We start from the raw sequence: 19454 nt of genomic DNA, 5'->3' as shown, positions 1-19454 counted from the left end.
AAAGTAGGCTCCAGATTCCAGAGGCATCTGGCATCCCTGTAGATGCAATGAGAATGTCCCAATGTCCCATTATTTTCTGGAAGATTTTAACAAAATTCTGTTGAGGCATAGAATTTCTTCATAGTTGTTTTTAAAAGAAATACCTATTTTTACCAGCCCCAGGTATTTGTTCTTCTATTTATATTTGATGTAGTTATGTCACATCTAACTGTATGTTCAGACTGGCTGTTCACCCTCCCACACTGAAAGGGACAATGAGTGGGAATGCACAGCTGGACTAAAGCCCCACTTGCACAAAATTGCTGCAAGTGAACTCCCAGGAGGCCAGGATTACTCATGTGAGCAAACCGAGCAAAAAGCACTAGTCCTGCATTTGGCAGAAACATCATGAAAGGCTGAGGGTTTGGCAGCAGAAACCAGGGAGGAGAGAGACAATATCAATGGAACAGTTTCTCTGCCTGAGACCGAGGTTTAGTATCAGACTGGCGATAAAATGAAGCACATGATTTTTATTTGCTCAAAGTATCTGGAATGTTATTTTCCTTCCTTAAAAAAAACCCAACATTTGGAGCATTTGATCCTATTGGTTTTACTTGGTTTCAAAGATCATGAATTCCAGAATACAGCAGTCTCCATAAACATCTGTGCAGTTGATGAATTAACATCGCAGTTATTAATTATTTTACCTGAACGATGCATTTACCACCCAACCCTCGTTCAGAGGAACCCCGCGCCACAACGGCAACCCCAACTCCCGGGAAGTCACGGAGTGCCCGGCCGCGCTCGCCCTCCGCCGGCACCCCGCAGCCCGGGGGAGCCGCCCCGAGAAAGGAAACGCCGGCTCGGGATTCAGCTCGGGAATCGCGGCTCCTCGCCGGAAGCCTCCAGCCCCAAAACCCACCCGCAGCTCGCGCTGCTTTGCTGCCTGAGGAAACTCCGTCTACCCGCCTCTCTCCCGCCCCGCCAGCGCCAGGCACGGCCCCCCGAGCTGCGAGGCTCCACCGGCGCGTCCGCACCGAACCCGCCTGCCCGCGGGGCTGCTCCCGCGCGGCGGCGCGGCCGGGCCCGATAACCAGCCCCGCCCCACAGCGCCTGCGCGCGGCGGGCGGCGGCGGCACGTGAAGCTGTTGTGGGCACGTGACCCCGCGCGCGGCTCGGGCCCCGCCCCTCGGCGCGGCTCCGCCCCCGCCGTGCGCGAGCGCGGGCACGCGGCGCGGCCTGGCCCGGCCGCCCGGGGCCGCCGCCTCCCGCCCCCCCCCCCCCCCGCGCCGCCGTCGCCGCCGCCGCCACCCCGCCGGCCATGAGGCCCCGCCGGCGCCCTAGCGCGGCCCCGCGTCGCGGCTGCTGAGCCTCCGCCCGCCCCGCCGCCACCATCGCCCTTCCCGCCCGCGCGGGGACCCCCCCTCGGCTCCCCTCCCTCCTCACAGCCCCCGCCATGTTGGGCCGGGAGCCGCAGCGGGGCCGCCACTGAGCCCCGGAGCCTGCGAGGAGGAGGCGGAGGAGGAGGCGGAGGAGGAGCCCGGGCCCGGCCGCTCCGCAGAGCCCAGCGCCGGCCGCCCAGCCGCAGCCATGGCGGAGCAGACCTACTCCTGGTGAGCCGCGGGGCCGAGGCCGCGGGAGGGTCCGACCCGGCCGGGCCGGGCCGAGCGCGGCCCCACGCGGGGACGGTGTCCCGGGCGGGGGGTGTGGGGGGGACCGGCGGTGGGGGGCTGCGGCGGGGGCCGGGGCACGAAGGAGCCGCTGGCGGAGGGGCTGCGGGCTGAGGGTTCAGCGCGGCTGAGGAGGAGGGATTAGGGGGAAGGGAGGAGGGACGGGGCGGTCGGGCTGTGCGGATCCCCCCCGCCGGCAGCCGGGCAGCAGCAGAGGAGCGCCGGGAGCATTGGCGTGGCTGTCACCCCTTGTCCCGGAGGGCTCCGTGTGAGCTGATCTCTGCACGGCCGGCGCTGCGATCCGCCGGGCCTGGAGAGAGACAGGAGCACGTTCACGGCTGTGAGGCTGCAGGTCACCTCTGCCTAAGGGAGATTTATGCCAGCGCAGGCTGGTAAGTCGGTGGCATGTGTGTGTGTTTTCACCTACCGACAATAGGCTTGGTCTGTGTACAGGAAATAGAACGACGAGGAAGAGACCAGTTCCTGTGAAAAGACATGAAGTATGGCAAATGAGAGGGCATTTTTTTCTGTGTCCTGACACTGTCTCGGGCCTAGCTGGCAGTGGATCAAGGCGACGGGGTGCAGTTTCTTTCTCTGAATCTGTGGGGTTTGTTTTGTTGAGGATCACGGCCAAAACAACTCAAATAATTTACCTGCACATCATCTCTATCGACCTGAATGCTGCATCAATTTATTGTGATATTTTCACTGCATTTTAAATCCAGTGATGTCATCTAGAGTTGTTTCTTAGATTTTTTGAAAAAAGGTACTTGTTTTGAAATAAGTCCCTTATTAAAGAAGGAGTTAAATCTTAGTTTTTGACCTTGATGTGTGCTGAATGTGGAGAATGGATTGAATATGCAACAAATATCCCTGTTCTGAATGGTCCCTTTACTTTTCCAAACTTGGAACCCAGTGGTGTTTTCTGCCACACGTTGAGACTTCGGCAGCCCCTTCTTCCCTCTCCTGTCTCTTCTCTGTCAAGAACCAGTATTTATATCCGTCTTCTGCTTTTTAGGTGTTTTTATTTTGTTTTACAAGCTCAGTTCAGGCAGTGGTCTGGTCTGCTTTAAAACAGCAGTGAAAAGACAACTCTTTTGACTTAAAAGATTGTTTGCATATTGACACAGTAAATGAATATTGGTACAGATTTAGGCAGTGTAATGTAGTTCAGTTAAATGTGTCTTTGTGTGTTTTAATTGCAGAATAAAATTATAAATTCATAAACTCTGGGATTTGTCAGCTTTCTGGAAAGAAGGAAATGAAACAAAATGTCAGTTACACATTATTTTGATCTCAACTCATTTGCTTTTTTGAATGAGTGTTTTTGCCATGCTGATAGTCTAAAGAGAGGATTTTTAACAGACTAGGAGGATTTGCTCTTCTGTAGGTTGTTTATTTTAGGGGAATGAAATGGTGATTTAGGGTGTTCACTGTGTGCTAGGTGGATCTGAAGAGTGGAAGTTCTTACAGTACTTAGGTTGTAGCAGAATGAGGACATGATGCTTATGTCTTAAAACACTTTAATTTTATGTCTGTATTCTCTATGGTGTCCTCATGGATCTGAGGTTTCTGTCACTTTGCATTCTTACCTGTAATTGGCCTTGCCTGGGAGCTGTGGGAACAGTGGACAGAGCAAAAGCCCCGTTTCAGTCATGGGCTGTTCTCTATGGATATTTCATTACTTACACTTCTAGCAACAATCTTGCCTCAGTTTATTTACAGCTGTGGTAATGCAGCTCAGCATAAAGTTGGCCAGTGCTTTGGGACTTTTAGGAAAAATGTGCATTTTGTCACCTGGGGAGACTGGTGCTCCTGTGCAGCAGAGCTGTGCCCAGGAGCTGGTGCAGGAGCTCAGTTTGGAAGTTGGCTGATCCCATCCTGTCCATTTGCCAGACCTGGTCCTTTCTCTGTGTTGCAAAGGCAGTTTTCCAAGCACTGGTGTGTTCTGTGATGCAGTGTCCAGCTGCTGTACACCTACCTTATTTCACCCCTGAAAATACACAATCTGGCATTGAGAAAAATCCTTTCACACCCCTGTCTCTGCATGGATGTAAATTGGTTCCTGGCTGCAGTAGCACTTCCCTTCTGTCCAGGTGCATAAAGCTTGGTTACATCTTTTTGTCCCTGACTGTCTGCACGCGTTCTTGAACTACTGTAGCTTCATGAGGTACGATCGAGGCTTATTGTGGGTTTGATTTTTTGAAAAAAAGTCTCAGTTGTGCTAAAAATCCTTTGAGAAAAGATGCTTGCCACCTGTGATTAGTGACATGAGCATTGGCAAACATGAAAAATAGGGCTTATTTCAGCAACTGACAGTCTTGTCAGTGATGTTGTTTTCAAGAGATGAGAATTAATTCTCATATTGCTGTATTTATTGTTTTATAAATACGAATCTGAAATTTTAAGATAGGTTTATATATTTATTTTAATTTCTAAGTGAACTGAATGCAATTACTTTATTAAGATACTAGAAGGAGAAACTTACGCTTTTCCCCCATCTCTTTCATAGTTTTAAGTACATGAGTTATCTCTTGCCACTGTTCTTGTAAGGTCTTCTGACAACTTATTTTTTTCTTCAGTTATGCCCACACCTATAACCATATGTACTTTTATTTAACTCTTTTTTAGTGTCTTAAGTCATCTTGCTCAGCCAGTATTTCAGATAGAGGTGTCTTATCCTGAAAGGAGGCTCTGCTGAGAATTTTGCTGGTAAAAAAGAATACTGTCATCCTGGAAAAACTAATTTTAATGTGAAATGTGGGATAAATCCCAGATGGAATTACTCTTTCAAAGAATATGGACTTTTTAAAAAGAAAGGGTGTTTGAATCAAATGCTTGTCAGTAGTGAGTAGAGAAACTTTCTTTGTCAAGTTCCTGCAGTAATAGAAGGAAAAGAGAGCTGTGTATGACACTGCTGCATGGCGGAGTTGCTCATGATTTTGTAGATTAAGTAAGAGCTAAAATTAGTTTTCTGCAAGTGGAATAGAATGGGAGAGGAAAGAGGTTGTTGAATACCCATTTTCTCCTTACTTCCTGTCTCTGCTCCAGGAAGGAAATGGAACTGGGTAGTGACAAAAGTTTTTGCTGCAGAAGAGGAGGAAATAAGTATGGGCAGAGCAGAATATGTGTGTGTGTAAGAGGTTAGTAAATACCAAGAAATTTATCTTCAGGCACCAAGCTGTTGGAAGTACGACAGCAGATCAGTATGGAAGCAGCAGAACCTAGATCATTACTTTGTGAAATACTTCATCTGCCCTTAATTTCTAGCATTTTGTGGTGAGTTTTTTGTGCTGGAGCCCATTGAGAAGACACAGCATCATTCGTATCTTGTTTATCTTCAGTCAGTAGGTGTTTAGTGTTTTTCAAGGCCTGATGTAACACCCCCTCCCTTTTTACTGCTGCCCAGTCTGGCAATAGAGATGACTTTGTTCTTTTTTTGCCCTTTGAATGCACAAAAGATTTTCACAGCTTCCTTCATTTGTGAAGAGCAAAGAAGGGGATTTCTACACCAAAATCAAATATATTTTTAAGATTTCCTTCCCAAGAGTGTTGTAGAAGAGTGATATTCGTGCATGCCCTCTGAGTGGTGATTAGGAGACAGGCTGGGAGGGCAAGCTAAGAACAAAAAAAGAAGGTGCTGTATTGAGTCACTAATCTTAAAAACAACTGAACTCCCTCTTAAATGCTATAATCAGTGGGATGATTCTTGTATTAGCCATCGAATATTTCATGAGTGAAATGGCGATATATTTAGAAGCTTCTCTTCATAATGCAAAGGGTGTGGAAATTAAATCTAATGATGTGTCAGAGTAATCAAACTACTGGGTTTTGAAATAAGTGTAAATGTACAGTGCTGTTTTTGCTCCTGGGAGAATTCAAATTGTTTGGTGTTAGAAGTCTTTCTAGATTCAGAGGTCTGAGAATTTGCTTTGATTGCAATTAAGTATTTAACATGCTGCTGCCATGAATTAAAATACAGTTTCTTCCAGGAGACTCAGGTGGTGCTTTCAAGTCTTAGTTGGCTGGATTAGATGTGTATGTGGGAGGGCAGGGAGTAAGAGGAGCTACTGCTCGTTGACAGAACTTGTCAAGTACTAGTAAAATAATTTTTTGCATTCAAGATTTTTTGCTTGCTTGCTCAGTTTAGGTTGGGAGACCTTAACTGACTAATTAGTGTGTTTTGAGGATGTGAGGCAGTTTACAACAGAAAACAAAATTCACCTGAATTTTTAAAATATTGCACTTGATAGGCAACAGATTGCAAAGCACACAGATGAAATTCTGTTCTGCTGCTGTCAAAAATCTGTCATGAAATCCTGGCATGCAAACGTGGAGTTTGGCCCTTAATCTTACATTTTTCAGGAGCTGAAATTACCGGCCACATTCCATTTTAAGGATTGTTAGGAGCCTCCTGAGAACAAGGATGACATTGTATGAATGTGTGTGAGTATCTGGCATGAGAAAAGTGACTTGAACCTCAGTAAATTTGAGAATATCAGGTTTAGAGTTCATATATTTGTCTTTCAGGACCAGTCTCACTTCACTTGTTTGTTTCTGTCCCTGGAGCTTTTGCTATCTCAGGCTGTGTATCATGTAGACAGGGCACTGTCTGCAGCTCTGGGCTGAAAGACAAATAAAGCAAAGAGCATGGGTTTAGTAGAAGTTTACAGTTACTTGAATGTACATGTGTATAGCGACTGATTAACACAAGAAAAAAAGTCCTCCTGACAGTGTTTGCTAATTGTAAGACTGTATTTATTAATATATGAATAATTCTTTAAGGAAAAATTTAAAGTGAAGAACATAAATCAATATTCTCTCGGTGCTGGTGTGCAGTACCTCTTTTAATTAAGATTTCTGTCGGTTCTGCATTTAACCTTTTCAGGGTACAGAAGTTAGTTTTACCCAGTGACTGGAGATCTTGGCTAGGGTGCAGGGGATCAGTTCCATCCCCAGGATTTCTGGCCTTGCATCTCTCACCTTCTAGGGGAGTGTTCTCATCACCAAATTTGTGTTATTCAGAGGCTGAGCTTTGTGTGCCCACTTAAATCTGTTTCACTTTGTATAGAATACTGTAAGTATTTGCTGGGCCAGAGGCAGGCGTGCCTTTCTGCCTGGGATGGATGGGCAGGGACCTGGATTCCACTTCCCTCCTGGATTAAAACCTAGTTTGGAAGACTGAAAGGTCTGTAGTTTGTGGAGATGGTTCAGTCTGCTTTTCTAGGGATAAAAGGCTGAATTTTCATGAACAGAAGATGACCTGAATATGTTTTCCTGTGTCACAGGTACGTGAGTGCTTAGGAGTGTGGATCCACCAATGTTGATACTTGTTCTTGTGGTTTGTGCAAGGTTTGATGGACCTGAGAGCATCTCTTTCTGCTGCTGAAGTTTAGGATCCAATAAATAGCTTATTTTGTGCACTTTGGGGTTTTGGTATGAGTTAAGCAGCCTGATGCTGTTGGAATTTGAGGAATTTTGTGGGGACCACCAGACAAATTATTGAGGATATTGAGTGTATACCGCCATTGGTGAATACCACCATTTTTAATACGAGCTTCAGTTGCTGAAAACTCAGTCATTTGTCACTGAAACACAATGCCAAGAATGGGTACTTAGGAAAACTTCCTAGAAAAAGTACTTTGAAAAATGTGTCATGTTTTTTAAAATGCAGTGATTTTTATTTCCTGAAATTTGAAAGAAGAGCAGAGCAGACTCTGGTCTTTTTCAGTATCTCACCTATTTTATTTCATTATTTTGATAATGTGATGTGTCGACAGCTGTGCCATAGGTGCAAAAAGGTCTTTATTGCCCTTTGGCATTCTGTGATGACTCTAAGCATTGTAAGATACTCTAAAAGCAAATAATTGACACAAGTTGTTTAGTGAAAACAGTCTAATTGGTTTCTGGTGACATATGAGGAAAGTTTCCACAAAGAACCAAGGGTGAAATTTGTAGAAAAAATTGTGCATGTTTTTTTTCTGGTGCTACATTGCTTTAGTGTCAGTGAGAAGGATTAAAATTTGCAGCAAGTCAGGCAGTGATGGGTGTTGTGTGGAGTGAAGCGCAGGCTGCTGTGCGGCTGGACGGGATCCAGGCAGTCAGACCAACTCTGAAAGGTGATGATTTAATAAGATTAATGGAGCATATGCGTCGTTGCAACACTTGCTGATACCCTTTCTCTTTAATTCTTCCAAGCATGCTTGTGTTGATGATCTCTTCTTCTAAATCTTTTGGTGTCTGTGCCTGAAATACTGATCTGCCAGGCCAGTGTTCTCCCCTTGTGTGCTTCCCGAGAGCAGCTCAGCTCTCACGATACATTAAATGTCTCTCTGTCCACTAGAACCGCCATGATGACATTATCCCAGAGCTCATTAATTGTGTAGCTGTGTTGCTGTCATCTTCATTATTAGATTCTGTTGAGTATTTCTTTTTAGGGCCAGACATACGCCTCAGGTCCCAGATTCCCTTGGATAGCCTCCGTATCTGTGTGTCACATTAAGTGGTAGGGTACAGACTGGGCTGTCAGAAAGTTGGAATGTTCTGCTGGCTTTTTGGAGGGATAGTTTGTAACTGATAACTAACCAAGTAAACATTTTTAATATCCTACAACAACAAGGATTCAAAATAATAAATGTATGAAATAAGGCTGAAGGGTTTTTTTCCAAGATGTCAGATAGAAGAGTCTTTAAAACCATCACAGCCAGTGTCATAAAGTAGGGAAGAATGCACTAAGATGATTCTCTGCTGTACAATGTTATGTGTAAGATTCCTTTTTCATTACTGAAGTTTATAATGTAGAAGTTGGAGTGATAAAATAATATCTTAGAGCTTGTATATGGTAACATTTTCCCTGACCAGTGGAATCTGAAAGGAAAATTACACTGACTCTCATTTTTTTTCTTACTGTGACTCCAGGTTTGGATGTTCTTCCTTTACTTCCTGTAGCTAGCTCATAGACTTTTGACCCACAAAGTTATTTTCCCAGACAGGCAGGTATGCAGCCAAAGACTGTGAAAGGGTTCTCTTCCATTTCTATGCCATAACCTTGCTCCTGCAGGTGCCTCCACAGCAAAGGTTGTGTGGGGGAAGCAGAAGACCCAGGGGCTCCACCCTCTGTTCATACACAATCTTTAACTTTAGCCATGAGTTGGCAAGCTTATCTTACCTATTAGAGAAATAGGCTCAAAATAGGCAGTTCATCTAAAAGAAAAAAACAGTTCTGTGCAGCATTAACTACTGACTCTTAAAGCTGAGCATCCTTCAGTCCTCTTGTACTCGGTGCTTCTCTGCTTGCTGGTTTTAGAAGTCCAAATTTCCTTCTTCTTTCCTAGGGACTATTCTGTTTTTTGGACAGAAGTATCTTTAAAAAGTCCTTTTTTTCATCTGATAACGAGTCAGCCGATAGCTTCTAGTGAATTTGCAATGATACATAATTTTAATGTATTTCAAAGTATTGCAGAAGTTTAGAGATCCACAGAAATGTGAAGAATTGATAGTGTTTCACTGAATGACAGAAATCTGGGAGCTCTGCTTATACCATTTTCTCATGACAGTAGTACTGCAAATAGCAGCTTCATGTTATAGCAAAAACTTGTACACTTGGATTCATGGTGCAGTGTGGTTTCAGGTGGTACAAAAAAAAAATCAGCATGTAAATTTTGTGCACGTCTCTCTACAGCAGTGACGTTTCTCTACAGCACAGTTTTGCAGAGGGGTTCTCTACATGGGTTAAGCTAGTAGCAAGTGTATATCCTCAGGATTTATTTTAATTTTAGTCATTACTGGAATAATAAGCCCAGCTGACTCCAGTTGAGCTAGCACAGCCTGGACAAGAACCAGCATTACAAAATGTTTGAGCTCTGCAGTAGCACAATTAGCCAGGACAGAGGTGAACACAGCAGCTGAATTATGGCTCCACTCAGTCTTGGTCCTGGTGTCTGTGGCTCCTGGCCATCTGACGTCCCTTCTCTGGTCAGATGGATAGCACAGGCTTAAAGCTTGATTTAAATTTATCTGGAAACTTTAGTAATGGGTAGAAATTCAACAGTGAATTCTGAGTAATTATTGTAGTTAGTATCAGCCAGCTATTGGTACAGATCTATTGGATCTATAGCTCAGTGATGAGTTGTTATACAAAGAGGTGATTTTTACTGTGCCACTTTCAGTTGTGATTTATCTCACGATCATCTCTGTCAGACCCATTTGGCAAGATTAAATAGGTGTAGTGTGACCTAGACTTATTTGGTCAATGGGAAGTCCCTTCTCTAGGTCACTGTTAGCTAAAGGTGAGGTAGGTGAAATAGCAGGAGGCAAACAGAGCTGGCTCATATGGATTTCTGTAGCCTGTGTTGCAGACTGGTGAGGTGAGGTGTGTCTGTCTTGCTTTCTAGGTTTGATGGCTCAGGGTCATTCTGGTCCTTTTTGGAAGTTGAGATTGATGGGCTGTGTGCTGGAGGAAAGATTATCTGCTCCCTGAACTCTCCTTGAGGTGGCTGATCCTATACCTTCACTTGAATAGCTGCTCTGAGAAGTTACCACAAAGGGCTAAAAGCTCTCATGGAGAACATTATGATCTCTGCAGGGTTTTGAAGATGAAGAGCAGAATCTAATTAAGCTTTATGTTGAAAATAGTTTAAAGAGTGCTTTTTTTCCTCAAGAAAAAGGAAACTTTAAAGCTAAATAGTGAAGAGCTGAACTTTTTTCTTTAATTTTCTGCTACGCTGACTATTTCTAAAGCAGATGCAGCTGTAAGTAGTTACAGATGGTTCAGAACAGAAAGAAGCTCTTTATCACACTTAAGTGCCTTAGAAGAACCCCAATGTTAGTATTCCATCTAGTTATCTTTTTCTTTACTTTTTATATTTTTGCAGATTAAAAAAGCACACTACCTTAAAACTGAATCAAAAGATGAAAAGAGTCTGCCATGAGCCAAAAATACTTCTCTGCAGGGGGCTTTACTGGAAAATGCTTAATAAAATTTCCAAAACACCCTCTTTAAAGAATGTTCCTACTTTTTGTTGTCACAAGAAAAGCTTCTTAGCTATTTGGGCAAGAGTTTGTTGAAAGTCCCTGTGTTCTGCTACCTGTTTTTTGCACCTGGAACTGACCCAGCTGCTGTAACCCTGGCACTTGGGTGTGTGAATGTTCTGTGCTCCTGCACACAGGTTGTGAGATCAGGCCCTGGCCAGTTGAGCTCAGGACTACTCAAGACCCCTTTTTTTTGGAGTTTACCTCTCAGTAGGAGATGGCAAAAGCAGGGTGCCCATTTTGATGATCAGTATTTTGTATTTTCATGCCAGCTGAATCCCCTTGTGACTTGGTGCATTTGTGAATAGTCATGTTCATTTCAGAATCTCACCAGCCATCATCTGACAGCATGAATTTGTCTTAATACAGGGCCAGCATGATGAAAGCTGCTTAAATCTGGCTAGACAGACTGGCTACTCTATAGCTTTGACCGACACAGGTGTGTACTTCTACCACTGTCACTGAAGAGTTGTAGTTGGGTGCTGTTGGTGTCAACTCATTATTTTATGGAATGTTGATAAAATAATGTTTCATTCTACTTCTACCCAGGCTCATGGTGATAAAGTGTGTAATCCTGTACTGTGTGAGTAAAGCAATTCATCAGTAGCACTCAGAGCTGCTCTTTCTAGCAAGGTCATATTGGTCAATTTGGCTCTGGTTCTGGCTTGTTGGTTGTAAGGTGTAATTGTTAAACACTTTGATTAAACTCTTAGTTGTTAGTTTTATTTTTTTTATCTGACTTCTGAATACATTGCTAAAAAGAGTTTGGATTTCTAAGCATGTAATCAATAAATACCAGTCTTAAGTGTCAGAGGTATGAGGTGTGGCTTTTTAAGTCAACAGTAGTCAGTATAGGTTAGAAAACATTCTGTTTTCTGATTTCTGTGATAAAAACAACTAACCCCCTTCATACTAGAGAGCCCACTATGTCTTGATAACTTAAAAAAAAATATTAGTATCGTGGTATTCAGTGTATTTGTAAGTTAAGTACAAGAACTGCTGTGGAAATGAAACCTCCAAATAAGACCTTTTTTTTTAATATATTGGTAAGGAAGGATGTGTTTTGTCTAGAAAGCAATGTAGTGTTCAGATCACTGTCCTCCCTACCTGAGGGACCTCTGTAATTTCTTTGTACACTAAGTCTTGGTGAGTGTTTTTCCATCAGTTATGCCAGCTGCATATTTGTACCTGTGTAATCTACAAAGTGATGATTCCTAGTTTAGGGCAAAGATAGAAACCCTGGGGTCTTTGCTGTGGTATCTTCCTGGGACCTGTTCTAGGCCTCAACCCAGGAGTGCCTGCATGTATGTATATGTTAACCTTTTGTCACATTTATTGCCAAAACCACCTGCATCTCAGAGATAAACCAGCTGTATGGTTCTAGTACAAGTATTCCTGCTCTTGCTCTGAAGCATTGTTTTTCTTCAGTTGTTGCATTTGCTTTATGAGGAGGCAGTGACTTAGCAAGGAGATGGGATTTGCAGCACGTTCTACTGTCAGTGTTCTGCTCTGCATGACCAACTCTGTCACTTATAAAAGAAATGTTATGAATGTGAATAAACCCTTCTTCTATTAGTCCTTCACTGCAATATTAAACTCCACATAGAGCAAAGTTAGGTGGAAGAATTTCTCTATTGCTGGTATGTTAAGAGTGACAGAGTCCAGAACTGGGCACAGACTTTGTGGTGGTCTGGGACAGGTTGGTGTCCTGGAGTGCTGCTTTGATTAGAACCCTGGGATGCCTGTGCAAGATGAGGAGCAGGGCTAGAGTGAGAGCCTGGGGATAAAGGATGGCAAGGGTAAAGAAGTTAAGCGGGAATTTGCACAGACTGTTTTTAGGTAATACTTTGAGAGCAAGTTAGGCCACTCAAGTATCATCTGTGTGTCTTGAGTGAAACTATACACATCAGAGAGGATCAACTTCATCTTATGATTTTGGCTTCTGGATGAGCACAAGTGATCAAATATGGTGTCAAGTAGTGGTATTCCTCTGTGTGCTTGCTAGGAAACCTGCTGTACTTTCTGTGTGTTCTTCTCTGTGTTGCTTCAGATGGAGATACATTGGTCTGAACTTTTTTGGTTTAGTCTGTTATCTGCCTCTCTGCATCCCATTGGAAGTCAGATTACAGATTTAGTAAGATTTGTTGTCATAAATATTGAAGTAGTCATCTTGCACAGTGTGTTGTTCCCTGTCCAAGCAGAGCTGCCAAAACTATTACACATTTGTCTTACAGAGCATTACAGTAAGATTTTCAAGGTGAAGTTTTTCATGACACATGTCACCTCAGAGGTGACACAGCCTGTCCTGTCTCTGTTGCTGGGTTATTTGTGCTGTTCAGCTGGGGCAGTGACAGCTCTTGGTGCAGGGAGAGAGCAGTGAGTTCAGTTCACACCTTGGCAGGTGTCAGACAGGCTGAGCTGGGGCTATGCAAGGTCTGTGCTGGTCTGGCCGGGCTGAGGGCAGTCAGAGCACAGCATTGCTCTGGGGCTCTTGGCAGAGTAGCACAGGCCAGCAAAAATTGCCCTGTATATCCTGAGAGTCCTCCCTTTCTGCCACATAATAATCTGTTTTCTTTTGTCATTGTCCTTTTTTGTCTGCTTGCTGGCACCATGACAACCATAATATTCTGTGTATGATGGAACGTTGACAATAAATATGCCCTGGATGATGTGCCTGCCTCAGGTGCACTTTAGATGAACTTAGCCCTGGGTCCAGCACATTCTGACTCTTGGGTAATGTGGCTGTTAGAGGACCAAGAGAAGGGTGCAGTCAGGCAATTAGTTGTATAGTTTTTATCATGAACAACCTTATTCAGAAAAATGCCACTTCTGGACTTGGATGGCTGACAGTGGCTGGGATGAGGCTGAGTTGCTTTAGTAGAAGATGGGCTGTGTTTTCTTATGTTAAAGGCTCAATTGTCTGAAACCTGGTTCAAATAACTTGCTGCTCTAGTTCTGGAAGACACCAATACACTTCCCTTTCATTAGGGTTAAGTGTGAAAATTTGTTATCCCTTGTTGCCAATCGTAGCCCTTATTTTACAGATTGTACTTCAGCTATTGGAAGTTTTTTGTAATGGAATTTTTCAGTGCTGTTAGGAAACTGGCTGCTGAATGTCCTGTATCTTGGTACTGCATAGGAAATGGATAGCTTTGGAGGAGCAGGATTCTAGAACTTCATGACAAGCTATTTATAGTGTCTATATGACTAATTTGGAAAGGCTGCAGTGCTATAGTCTTTCCAAATTTGTTGAAGCGAGATCACCGAATCTCCTGACCCCTCTGGACACTGAATAATGCCCCAAATCATCTAAAGAGATCCAATTTATCCTTCAGTTCTGTGGCTGTTAATTTTTTTGCTGACAGTTTGTACAGAGAGAGGAACAAAGGAAATAATTTAAAAATAGTTGTAGGAATGATGTGAATTCATGGGTCTTAGCTAGTGTGATGCCTTATCAGGGGAGTGATGTCCTGTAGTTTTTCTGTGCAAGCTGTTCAGCACTGTAAAATGAAGCAAGTGTTTAGATTTTCTTCTAGTTGTAGACACCTGAGGCCAGTAACTCTGCAAAATGCCTAACAGAAATTCTTAGTGCTCTTATTTTGGAAACAAAAGTTGCTTTGAGTAGTAGATGTTTTGTACTAAAAGTGTCTTGGGTATATATGTTAAGGTATTTTTAGTAATCGATGCTGAGTGGATGTTTTTTTTTGATGATCGGGGGAGGTCTTCAGTTAAATTTTTAGCATGTTGTAGCTAAGCCTTTTTTTTGCTTTTTTTTAAAATCTTACTTAAACGTAAGGATATACCACCCACCCATTTCTGATACAAGGCAAGTGGGCTAAGACCAAATTGTGATAAAAATCCTGCACAACTCTAATGCCATTTGGCAGTTTTCTTCACAAAAGTTGCTCTCAAGTTGCTTTGAAAGATTTAAATATATCCAAACCTGCTTTTGATTTTGCAATTAGGGAATTGGACAAATGGAGTTTTCCAAGAGGAAAGATGCCATGAGTGTGAAGGTGTGCTGGGTAAGGCTGAAGGAAGGTGCTGTGTTTCGATTGCTGTGTGGTAGTGGTGTGGTTCTGAGTTCCTCTTGAAGTGTTGCTCTGGTTTAGATCAGTGACAGACCCTCCTTGCTGCCAGCCAAGCTGTGCTTTCCCTGCTGGAAAGTTAGGAAAACTCTTAAGCAGAAAATGCGAAGAGAATGGCTGAGGAACCCTTTCTGTGTTGGTTAGATTTAAGATCTGTGTTGTTGTTTTCATGACATTAAGAGGGAATTGCAAGTCCATAGTATCAGCAGAATTTAGTGATGGGGTAACCTGCTTTGCTTATTAAAAAGTATTGGGTTCTGTACCAGGTGTAATTTCCACACTAAGGCACATTCCATACAGTTAGAATGGAAATTAGGAGTTGGTGTATGTTTCTGTTTGGTGAAGTGGCTTCTGTACTTTGGGGCATTGGCTTGGGCTGGGGGCTTTTTGTTGTGTTTTTTTCTTTCTTATAGCAATTGATAATTGTTTAACCCCTTGAAAGAAAATAATTGCTACTGAATGGCTCGTGCTATGGCATCAGAAGTCTGTAATCATCTGCTGCAAACACTGCTGTTTTGGTTTTTTTTTTGCCTGTGACAATTGTCTGAATATTGTTAGGAACTAGCTCAGCTGTGCTACGACTTTTCCAGGCTTAGTTACTTACATTTCTCATAGCTCACCATGAGCAGCATCACAGCATTCATGTACTTGTATTGTGTTTCGTAAAGAAATTTTTCATTGTGCGATAGTCTGGCCTTGGATGTGATAGAGATGCCTTTATTTTTGTCTTTCCCTAATAATGTCTCAGGGGGTGCATCTCCAGCTAGTGTCTTGTTTGAACTTTCAGGGAAATTATCATTCTGTGCTTTGAATCTCTCCCTATTACCATGGCAAATAATTCATGCTGGTAATTAAAGACACTGTTAGAATTGCACAGAAAGATGGGCAGGGAAGGAATACAGTTTACTTATGCTCACAGTTTATCTGTCTTACAAATTTATAGAACAGTTACTGCCAAGGTGGCTCCCGGTTTACCAGTGAAGATACATGACCTTCTGATTCATGGTATCTGTGTCCTGAAGGGAGGAGGAAGATCCAGGCATGTTTTGTCTGGTGCATATGGAGGCACAGGGTTAGGAGCAGCGCTGTGCCCCAGCTAGATTTGTGTTCCACAAGAGAGAAACACATTGAGAGAGACCCTTCTGCTCAGTGCTGAGGGCTTGGAGCTGGGAAGGCTGTCAGTTCCCTGAAGAAATGATGACTGACAGTTTCATGCTGAGCAGAGTTTCTTACACAGGTCTTGCAAACCCAAAGGAGACTCTTTTATAACTCTGAGATGAATGGGAAGCCATTGCACAAGCTGGCAAGTGAGTAATAAATCCAGCAGACTATTTTGGTGTTGCTTGGAGTTCAAAGAGAAATTAGGAGCCCTAATTAAGTTATGTGCTAAACACCAGGGAAGTATCAACGCTGAAGAAAGCTGATGGCAATGTCTTTGTTGTTCACATGTAATAGTGGAGACTCTAAAACTAATAATTCTGTGCTATGTTGTGACTGTGTGTTGAAAGCCAGATACTATTTCTGCTTTTTTTTTTTTTTTCTTTCCCTGTTGTTATAGGTAAGATGAATAAAATTTCATCTTGTCTGAAATTTGGTGGGTAATTTGTATACTTTCTTCTCTCTTCAAAAACAGTTACCTTTTTTGATGGGAAAAGATGAAAATCATCAGCCTTACCAATGGCATTGTGCTAGTTCATACTGCAGTGTCTGGAACTGGGTTGTACTGCCATTGCACACTTACTGCAGAAAATTAAGTGCCTAATATTGAAAAAGAATGTTTTTCTAGTCTTTCTTCTTAATAAAAGATAATGTTTTTCCTTTGTAAGGGCCTATGTGATTAGATGTTTATCCTCTGTTCCCAGGAGAGCAGACATTGTGGTTCATATTTTGTTTTGTGAAACAAGATTTCATATAGCTGACTTTGTCTCTGGAATCTATGTCATTCTCCCCCTAAAATGAACTGAAAGCAAATTGGCTTTCTGAAACATGAAAGAAGCCTAGAGCAAACTCTTTGTCATCACATTCCTGGTCAAATCCAGCATTTGCCTTCCACAGAGTTTGTAATATTTAGTAATGTCTGTGGTTTCCCATGGGGTTGCTTAGGTGAACATAATAAGTGAGAACTGTTGAAAGAGAAAAGAATGAAGACTCCATCATGAGCTGAATTGAGCAAAAACTCCAGGGGGTTTGTGTGCATGTTTTGCATGTAGTTCTTTAAAATCATACTACTTTTAATCCCAGTGTTTCTTTCCTTTGTGATTAGTTATTAATCAGAGACAGAAAATACGAACTATTATACAAAACTTACGTAGATTAATTGAATTCTTACTGGTATATACCAGAAACGTATCAGAAATTAAGGGGTGATTATTCACATCAACTAAATTTCAAACTTGAGCTTTAGGACTGCATAAATACCTGAAGGGAATGGAGAGAGACCAGAGGATACTTTCCAAACCTGGGTGGAAACGTGTCCTTCTCCACTGACTGCGTAGGGAGCTGGTTTTGGGAGTGAAGGGCTTCAGGTGCCCAGGGAAGAGAGGCTTGAATAACCTGTGTCCATTTGACTGAACATCACAAATTTCCAGATAGCACAGCAGCTCCAATAAAGGGGACTGTTCCCATCTACCTGCTGAGGTGCCAGCCAAGTCCTGGTTGCTGACTGAGAATTTGGCTCTGACTGGCAGAAGTGAAACCTCAACGTTTCCTGCAGCATTACTAATAAATGTGAGCCCATTCCTTAAGACATGCATGGTTTAGTTTGTGTTTAGTATTTTTAGAACTGGTTTGGGGTTGAAAATGTGTTTTCCAAGAGATATATGGTTATATTTAAAGATAATTTCAAGAGAGATTAGAGAAAAATATTTGGACAAACCAGTGTTCAGTCCTGAGTAAAAAAAAAGTTCTCTCTGAAGTAAAGTTCACTTCATTTTTTTTATCTAAAAATCTTACCTGTCACCTTTTTGTCACATTTTTCTCTTTCTCGTATTAAAATATTGCCCAACCTTGTTCATTTTACATAATTACTTGCCTTTACTTGCATTTCAAATACTTTGATTTAGAACTGTCTTAAAATATAGACAACAAAACAGGCAGGGAAAATGTCTGAAACTTTGGGCTGTTGTGATTTTTGTTGTTGTGATTAATTCTGTGCAACACAAGTTGCAGTTGCTCATGCATAAAATCTTAACTCAGAAAGCCTTCCCCACTGCCAAACAGTGATGAGATAGTGTTTTAAAAACAGGTTAAAATTTATGTTACCTACATCTTCATAGTGCGTTACTTCTTAAGCAAAAGTAGTTTTCAAATAAAACATTAAGTATGATTAAAGGATGTTTTTTAATTTTTCATTTTGCTTTGTTCACTCTGTACAATCAAATCAGAATAATGTTATGAAAATGAAATAGCATTTTAATATTATTTTGGTCTCAAAACAGCATATTGTTTTTAGGTACAGGAATCAATGCATGTGACAAACTCACTGTGAATTGTGTCTAAATTTAGTAGGTGTCTTCAACAATCAGCCAAAAATTCTAATGTTCAAATCAGCCTTGTCATCTTGCTACTACATTTTCCGGAGTTCAACTTTTGTTGGAGTGATTTTATGTTCTAGTTCTGATGAGAGTGCTTTTGCCTGAAGGGTGCTCTGGAATTACGATTGTTCCAAGGGTGAACTTGGTTATTTTTAGGAAGGTTAAACATCTGGATGTTCACTACAGAACATTTTCCAAGAAAGCATTTTGTTTCTGAGCTAGAAATATCAGCAGAAATATAGATGCAGCATTACAGAGTGTAATCTCTGTCTTCCCAGGGCACTCAGGTATTTTCAGACTGGTCTGTTGCTTAAAGTACCTCTAGGATTACAGAAGGATATCAGGAGGATTTAGCTCTGTAGTATTTTTGTAGCTGGCTTTGAGACTTTGGAATCCAGAGCACAAGCAGAGGTGAAACCAAGCAGAGGTTAAATTAGGAGTGGTTATGGGGGACATAAGGATTATATTTGAAATGTTTCTAAGACTGCAGGTGTTTGCATTCTGGCTGAAAAAAAAAAAGAGATCAGTTGATTAGAGAAAATTGTTCTCTGTCAGTGCTAAACAGTTCTCTGGATTCAGAGGTATGATATAGGATTTGAAGTAGAATATTGAAGTTGTATGTAATGATTTTAAGTTGTTCCCATATTTGTTGTATGTGTATGGGGAAAATCCCTCAAGGTAAGTTGTGAAAGTTAAATGAATTAAAACTGAAATAACTTCAAAAAGAGTCTGATTTCTGTTTTATATGAGCCATCTTATACCCTTGATTATACAGAATACTGCTTTTAAAATGGATCCTGCCTGCCTAGTTTGGATCTTGAATGGCTAGATCAAAAGTCTTGTGAGAATATGCTACCGTCTTATGAAAATATTGATTCCTGAAACATTGCATTTCCAGCTCAGGGTTGTTTTTCTCCCATAACAGTTTCCAGGTGCTGCTTTCAGAACTGTGACATCCCCTTTTTTATTTTCTCAGTACATTTTGGGTGTCCTTAGCTCTATACTCTTTTTTCCCTTAAGCACAAAAACTTCAGATTTTCAAATGTTAGTTACTATTAGTTAGTTAGTTACTATTCCAGTTTTCTAACATTGTTGATAAAATGGTAAATCTACTTCTGGTGGGAGGCAATTTTTAAAACTGATTGATACCTAGG

General features: G+C 42.1%; 1 protein-coding gene across 2 annotated transcripts in view; it reads left to right on the top strand.

Annotated features, from left to right (window-relative positions):
- The first annotated feature begins 1367 nt into the window (after positions 1-1367).
- The window catches only part of SPPL3 (signal peptide peptidase like 3), a 56149-nt gene continuing 38062 nt past the window's right edge, over positions 1368-19454 (top strand). The window contains exon 1 of one of the 2 annotated variants that reach the window (XM_014253770.2): positions 1368-1592. In XM_014253770.2, the coding sequence (XP_014109245.1) occupies positions 1570-1592 (23 nt within the window). In that variant the 5' untranslated portion in view covers positions 1368-1569. The remainder of the gene's footprint in view (positions 1593-19454) is intronic. The other variant, XM_014253771.2, reaches the window with a different exon arrangement.

This window comes from Pseudopodoces humilis, chromosome 20, assembly GCF_049639895.1.
Source record: "Pseudopodoces humilis isolate 2021_Gansu_Grassland_sample_001 chromosome 20, ASM4963989v1, whole genome shotgun sequence".
NCBI classification, from domain to species: Eukaryota; Metazoa; Chordata; class Aves; order Passeriformes; family Paridae; genus Pseudopodoces; species Pseudopodoces humilis.
Note: the sequence above shows the minus strand (reverse complement) of the source record. Positions and strands in the feature narration are given on the sequence as shown.